This window comes from Triticum dicoccoides, chromosome 1A, assembly GCF_002162155.2.
Source record: "Triticum dicoccoides isolate Atlit2015 ecotype Zavitan chromosome 1A, WEW_v2.0, whole genome shotgun sequence".
Classification (NCBI taxonomy): Eukaryota; Viridiplantae; Streptophyta; class Magnoliopsida; order Poales; family Poaceae; genus Triticum; species Triticum dicoccoides.
The window spans coordinates 374,942,886-374,950,782 of NC_041380.1; the positions used below are offsets into that span (position 1 = coordinate 374,942,886).

Consider the following 7,897-nt stretch of genomic DNA (forward strand, 5'->3'; position numbering starts at 1 on the left):
GAGGCTCTTGGCGCCTCCGAGCCGAATCACGGCCTCGAGTGTCGGCGAGGCCGGGAATAAGGCCACAACACTCCTCACCTCCACCACCACCATCGCATTAGTTGGGGACCTCGCACCGGTCACTACAATCTCAAGCTGGCGACGCACGCAAGGTGTTCGACAAAAAGGTTCGGCAACTTTCTTTCCAGTTTTGAATTGGGCTGTTTAAAGCAAAAGCTGGTGTGGATTAAGAAATGCAATTCTGTATTGGGACCTTCCCCTTATGTTATTTGCAACTTTGGATTTCGATCAAAGAGAAAAGCTTTTTCATGGCATTCGTCCGATCACACCAATCTACGATGCCATATCACATTTTAGCCGTATGATGGTCGGAGTGTTGCAAAAAAGAAATAAAAGTTAAGATTGAGGGATGGGCTAGTTGGGAGGCTCCCGATAAGTTGCTTTTGGAATTAAGTTTAGGAGATGGGATAGAGATGCTCTTAGAGCAACAGCTGATGCAAGATACATATTTGGTTGGCTTATAGTCTTTAAAATTAGGAAAACCATCTGATAGACAGAATCAGAAACAAACATGATCATGTAAAGTATACCAAACAGGGTAACCCAAAATTGGAAGAAGAGGAAAATTAAACACATCGTCGGTGTCATTTCATAATCATCTACTACCTTCGTTTGGGCTTATTGGTTCCTTTCAGATTTTGTGCCAAATTTTGACTGTAGATTTGACTAACAAAACATAAATTGCATGTCACGGAAGTTATATTATTGGATTCATATTTGTAAGAGGTTTTCAATGATACTATTTTTGTGGTATATAACTTATTTTTTGATAGTTAAATTAAAGGTCAAAGTTTGACCCCAAAATAATGGGACTAAAAAACCAGAACGCATGTAGTGGCAATTAGCAGTTGGCTATCCATACGCTATAGTGATTACTCACCAAACAACAGGCGGGTTCTTTTTTTACAACAAATGTAATATTGATGCCTCTCCCCACTTCTCTTTGTAGCTTTTCACCTATACGGTTTCTTCATGTGCAGGAATCGTCTGTCACTTCATCTCCTTTTCCATTCTATGTGAACAAAGGAATCGTTGGTTTAAACATAGGACAAGCCAACAAAAACGATAGGAGGAAGAGAGATATTATTACAATGCAGTAAAGTAAAAAAATGACGTCCATCACGCATTAGGTATTTCTCACCACGAGCAGCTACTTCAGTATTTCTAAGCTAAGGCATTGGGTCTCTCATCTGCAGTCTGCCCCCCTCTTGGAGACAAGCAAGAACCTCTGCAAACTGAAAGAAAGAAGGGATGGTGAAGAAGGGGAAGTGGTCCAGGGAAGAGGATGACTTGTTGAAAAAACACATTGACAAGTATGGCATTGGCCGTAGTTGGCAGGCATTGGCTGAAACCCTAGGTTAGTTTTTTTGCTTTCGCCCATCGCCTTCATTCAACTGTTCATATTGCTGCTACGTTGATCTCCATTTTAACCCCCATACATGCCTTCATTTCAAAATGAAAAGAAAGCTACCCAAATGTGACACGGCTGTTTGTTTGGCTTGCAAATGATCTCTCTAAAAAGTTACAGTTGTTAATTTAGAAGAAAGATTGGTACAACTTATATGGTCTCGTCAGTTCATCATAGTTGCAGAAAATGCATACTGCTTTCTTTTCTAAATTTCTCAGCTTATCTCAGAATTACTTTGGCACGTTTCTTATCGATTTTGTTGTTATGTTTGTGTGGAGAGTTCGGACAGACATCTAGTGTTGCTCTTTGGCCGTTTCCCATGAGAAAACCAGTAGCGTCCTGCACACATACAACTACCATGTTCATATCCCCGCAAAAAAAAAAAAACTACCATGTTCATACTCTAATTGTCACTCACCACTGTGGCTAAAGCATGATTTCTGAGGATGTTGCTCGTCGATTCGCAGGGCTTCAGCGTTGCGGTCGGGGTTGCCGAGCGCGGTGGCTGAACTACCTCCGGCCGGGACTGAAGCACGGCAACTTCACGCCGGCAGAGGAGAGCATCATCTGTGAGATGTACAGCAAGAGGGGAAGCTGGTAAGTCCCGAAAAAATAAGCATGCCCTGCTGCCATTGCCTGCACGCATCTCAGCTTCTGCTGCCTCTGCCCAACCAACGGCCACACCAATGTCCATCACTGTTTTTCCACAAGTTCAAATTAGCTGAACATTGCTTGCGTGACGCTTCTTGGCTTCTTGCTATTGTGCTTCTTTAACCAATCTGGTGCTGCTTTGGTTGCCATTTGATCGAACAGCTGGTCCGTCATCGCCGCCCAGCTCCCCGGGAGGACGGACCTCGCCGTCAAGAACTACTGGAACGGCACCATCTCCAAGAGGTTCCACTGGGCGAGCAGCGCGGCGGCCGCGCGCCGCAGGCGCAGCGACCACCGCCCCTTTTCCAGCACGACGTCGGACGCCACCAAGCCGGAGGAGCTCGCGCTGGTCGTCCACGGCGAGGGGAGCTCCACGACAGGATCGTCATGCTATGCCGGCGGCTTCGTGGACGCCCGCGTCCTGGCCGGCTCACTGCCGCTCGTGCAAGCGCAGCCACCGCTGGCGGCCGGCGGCTGGAAAGCGGCGAAAGAAGAGGTCGGTGAGACGGTGCCGATTGAGAGGAAGCCGGCCGTGGCGCCTGCGCCTCTGCCAGAGAATGCACCGGCGCTGCCTGGTGATGAGGCCGGTGCGGTGGACATGGTCTGCGCCCCCATGACTGCGATCCCCCTGGCGTCCATGGAGCCGGACGACATGCCTTGGATTGACGGTTTCGACGAGATCGACAGCTTCCTGCCCTGGTTCGATGACTAGTAATCAAGTGGCGACGTAGGTATAATGGTTATCGTCAATGGCCGGCTCCTTGGTTCAGGAGCAGCCGCAAGATAGTGTCATGTACTGTGAAACATTTACCATGTTGTTTTCTGAAAAAGATTTACCATGTTGTTAGGGTTGGATGGGATATGGGCGGAAAGGTAATTCCCAATTGAATCATAACTGGGCGTAGCCATTCTGTTGATGTGATTCCTAGACATTGCACAAGTTTCTTCAGTGATGACCATCTTTTCCGACAGAGCATTGTGGCTTAATCTGTGCCCCTAGGAACCAGACCATATACTCAGTTCAGCGAGTGGTTGCATAACAGAACTGGAATCTGCACATGAATCCATCTGGCAACCGTGTCAGGCATGATCAAAACTCATACTCCATATCAGATTCAAGTAGTACTAGAGTACCTCGAAGTGTGAACCAACCGAACAAGAACTTTGGAGCATCAACGTGCATCTGCAGGGACTTAAAATCCAGAGCATGGAAGGGGTTAGATAACAGGATAGTGATGATTTTCTTCTAGTGATCAGCGAATGCATCGGCCCTGTGCTGCTGACCTTCAGAGGTTCAGATGACTCCGGTTTCTTCTTGGAGTCCAGATCTTAGCAGGACTTGCCGATGCTTGGTTAACACTTAACAAGGTGAGGATTAGAGCAGAAATGAAATGACACATTCGCACAAGAACATGATACACTCAGAATCATTTGTTCATCATAGTCTTTTAGTAACAAGACAATGATATAGGAAGTGAACACTTCAGTGGTGAACTAGGAAAACAAGGAAACTTCAAGTAGAAGAGATGAGGTTCTGTGAATAGGGTATACCTTTGCTACTTTCTAGTTTCCTTTTAACAAAGCGAATATATGAACTGCATGATGTTCCAATATCTGGCATAACTGCAAGATAATTCATCGACTCAAACTGTACTATGGAGATGCATGAAACGACATATGGGCAGCGAAACGACAGCTGAACCGTCGGCTACATGCTACATAGGCCAACTGATACCTTCAGGCACAGATGGGCTACCTTTACAAAGATTGACCATCTAGTTAGTTAGTTCCAGAATGTTGCTAACAGTAATATACAACAAGGAACGAGCACATCTAATGAAGAGAGAATATGCCCAGCATAACCATCATAGTAGAGATCTCACACACCACGAACTTTATGTATAGAAGAGAATTTGCCAAAACTGAAAGATAATGAACCATTAGCTACTCGGCAGTTCCACTAGAACAAATTTGCAGTTCGCAAATTGAAACCGAAAATGCCAATTAATAAAACAAACCAGATCAGAGGAGGTGTGTATAGATCATACAAATTCAGATTGTACGTTTTAACAGCGAATTTCAAGTAGTTCCAGGAAGTATGGAAGACCAAAGGCTACACAAAGTTAACAACTATTGCGTTTCTTCATGGGCAGAAAGAGCGATATATTTCCTTTTTCTAGGAGAAAATAATAATAATGTGATCTTCCTTTTTCTCGTGATAATTAATGTAACCTACTTTCCAAAATAGTCACTGCATTCTGCGAATGTGTAACCTCATGCTATGCAGTCAGGATGCAGTACAGTCATATGATTATAGCTTCAAAATCATTCCAAATATTCCAATGTTAGAAGTGCCTCAACTACTGGTGATAAGTACAAGAGAAGACGGCGTAGTACAATTTACAGTCATCTTAGCATCAGCATAGGATTATAACTTCAAAATCATTTCAATGTTAGAAGTACCTCAACTACTGGTGCTAAGTACAAGAAAAGACGTTGTAGTACAATTTACAGTCATCTTAGCATCAGCCTGACATTTACAGATACATCTCAGGTTTATCACATTGGATAACTATGTGATTATAACTTTTGATTTGAGTGCTGAAAGCATCAACATAACATCACATGACTTATGGAGCATCCATGCACAAGTTAATGACCAATAATAAAACCTCCAACTGCCCAAAAAAGGAAGTTAAATATGTCTTAGTATTGCTCAATCTGTTTTCCCCTACATGTCAGAATCACCATCTTAGTTATTACCCGAGAAAAAGTATACAATACATCATCTCTGTTAACCATTCAGCCAGAAACTGTGTGGTTCTAAGATGTCCCTATATTACACTCTAAGGTTGAGCAATCTGATGGCGATTTCTAGCACGCAACCAAAATGCCGAAACAATCAAAAGAACCTTCCTACTGTAACAAACCAAAAGAAGAGGGGTTGGGAGCACACCTGCTTCAAGAACCCGTACAACTAGTCAGATCCTTTGTTGCGACTCAATCACTAAAGCATTGAGCATGATATGCATGACAGCATCATACACCACGCCGTTGTAATGCATCCCGTCGGCCGTGCATTGCTGCTCACATCCCCGGGAGAGCTTTCCCACATCTAGCAGCCGGAATGGGCCACCATCACGGCGCAAGATACACCTCTCATCAACCTCACGGTCATAGGCTTGCAGCATTGTGTCGTTCATATGCTCCTTCTTGGCATCAGTGTTGAGCATAGGGTTGACAAGCCGCGGCAGGCCGAGCCAGAACATGTGCGGCGGTGGCACGGGGAGTGGCGAGCGGAGGGAGTTGGCCGCATCAGCAATGGACGCCAATGCTTCGCCGTACTGCGGGGAGTCGGTGACATGGAGCATGTGCCAGAGGCCGGATCCGAGCACGAGCACGTCGGGGGTGCGCGGCGCCAGGCGGAGATCCTCGCGAAGCAGACGCGTGAGGTTGCTCTCGAAGGGCGCCCATATGAAATCCACGGAGATGCCCCGCGCCGGCACGGCAGCGTGGTAGTCGCTGTGGCGGCGGAACAGCTCCGGCTCCGCGGCCGCTGCGGCGGCCGGGTCGAGCAGGAGGCGCAGCAGCGCGAGCACGAGCAGGCGCGCCTGCGAGTCCCCGGCCACCATGACCCAGGAGCCGTTGAGCAGGGTCGAGGCGTCGTCCCGCGTCAGCCGTGCGAAGCCGCAGGTGGCGGCGAGCGAGGGCGGCCACGACCAGGCGCGGCCCCCGCCGTGGGGCTCGGCGTCCGCCCACGACACGCGGTGCAGGACGGAGATGCAGGAGGCGGAGGAGGAGGAGGACGGGGCAGCGGGGCGGAGGGGGTGGAAGGAGGAGACGAGGAGGTGGGGCAGCGAGGGGAGGTACGGGGAGAGGTGAACCCCGACGGCCAGGGAGACGAAGAGCGCGCCGGAGAAGAAGAGCACCTTGTTGCGGCTGAGGTGCCAGCCGGCGAGCCCCATGGGGACGAAGAGCACCACGCACGCCGCCAGCACGCCCACCTGCGCCGCGGCGGAAACCATGGACCGGCCTGGCCGGCCCTCCCCGCAGGACCGGGTGCACGAGCGAGGCCGACGCCGAGGTCCACCAGATCTGGGCCGAGGGGCGGGGCGGCAGGAGGTTGGGCGAGCGAGCGAGCGAGCGACGGCGCGAGAAGTAGGGTCGCCGCGTGGTGTGGGTTGGTGGCGCGGTGGTGGGGTTGGGGTGCGAGGTGGGAGGGGGAGGTCGGCGGGATGGGAACAGCGGAGCGGCAGGCGGGTGGCTCCGGCGCTTTCTGGGGCGGTGAGGTGCGTCGCGCCGGCGTGGATCCGGTCCAGAAGAAAAGAAAGCGCTGCCCGGCTCGGGTTTTCTTTTTCCTTTTTATTTTTTCTGTGTGTCGGTTATGAAAATAGAGAATGTTATTTTCCAGTGTGCTTCGTGTCGTTAATCACTGACGCAAACAGCAGGTCAAATATACTGTGTACGTTAACCAGGAGTATCACATGTTCTCGATGCTACCCCTTGTGGTTCCACTCTCTTTCGTTTACAAGCAGATTGTACCCCGATCCATCCATCATTTTCGCCAACGCTTGATTAGGAGTGATACCAGAAGCCACGACCTCCATGTCAACCTCAAGTGGCGAAGATGTTAGATCGTGTAGCAACTCTTAAATTTTCTCCCGCATTCATCCACGAACAGAGAGGGTTAATCCGAGGACACGGATACGATAAGACGCCATTCAACACTAGGTACCTGCATTGCAAACTCTTTTTCAGCAAATCGGATGAAATTTATGTAAAGACAAACATGGGCCACTCCCCCTCCCCCCTTCTCCTCCCTCGCCATCGCCGGTCCTGTGCGAAGCCGGCGGCGGGGGGCATGCTCTCTTCGGCGGATGTTTGCTCGCGAGATGGGGAACTCGCGGGCAACTGGCGGCTGTCCAGCGCTCAGCTCTGGGGCGGCGTGCTCGCTTGTGGCGGCAGAGGTGGTCTTTGACGCGCGGCGCAGTGCGTGCGGCGATGGGCGTGCCGTCGTGGGTGCGCGGTGTTGGTTAACATAGTAATTTCAAAAAAAAACGCACACGCAGGATCATGGTGATGCATAACAACGAGAAGGGAGAGTGTTGTCTACGTACCCTCGTAGATCGTAAGCGGAAGCGTTTATCAACGCGGTTGATGTAGTCGTACACCTTCACGATCCGTCCCGATCAAGTACCGAACATACGGCACCTCCGCGTTCAGCACACGTTCAGCTCGATGACGTCCTCGCCTTCTCGATCCAGCAAGTGGGGCGAAGTAGTAGATGAGTTCCGGCAGCACGACGGCGTGGTGACGGTGTTGGTGAAGAACAATCTCCGCAGAGCTTCGCCTAAGCACTACGAAAACTATGATGGGGGATAAACTAGAGGGGACGGGGTAGCCGGCACACGGCTCGGTGTTTCTTGATGTCTCTTGGGTGCTAGCCCTACCCCTCTATTTATATGTTGAGCCTTGGGGTCGAAACTTGGAGTAAAAGCCTCCACAAAGTCGGTTTCACCCGAAAGGCAAGAGTCCTTCTCGGACTCCAGGGCTAGACGCCAGGGTTCCCGGCGTCTGGACCCAGACACCAGGGACCCTGGCTTATGGCCCCTGGACTCCGCAAAACTTTTTTTTGCGCTTTCCAAAAACTTTGTGTGCTTTCCCCTTTGGCCCAAATAAAATGTTCTCGTACCCAAACATTTCGAAAAATATCCGGAACCCCTTCCGGTGAATTCTGGAACCCTTCCGGAGACCAAACACTATTATCCCATATATCAA

At 49.7% G+C, this 7,897-nt stretch overlaps 1 protein-coding gene and 1 pseudogene across 1 annotated transcript; one reads left to right on the top strand and one right to left on the bottom strand.

The window, feature by feature from the left end:
- Positions 1 to 956: 956 nt before the first annotated feature.
- LOC119274278 lies at positions 957 to 2,947 on the top strand (annotated as a pseudogene).
- Positions 2,948 to 4,785: 1,838 nt separating this feature from the next.
- LOC119274270 lies at positions 4,786 to 6,425 on the bottom strand. Its single transcript, XM_037554944.1, has one exon. The coding sequence runs from the start codon at positions 6,142 to 6,144 to the stop codon at positions 5,101 to 5,103; it is 1,044 nt and encodes a 347-aa protein (XP_037410841.1). The 5' UTR covers positions 6,145 to 6,425; the 3' UTR covers positions 4,786 to 5,100.
- Between the last annotated feature and the right edge of the window lie 1,472 nt (positions 6,426 to 7,897).

What these genes read in the sequence shown, in the direction of transcription:
- LOC119274270 (XM_037554944.1), bottom strand. Translation starts at nt 6,144, where the DNA reads ATGGTTTCCGCCGCGGCGCAGGTGGGCGTGCTGGCGGCGTGCGTGGTG.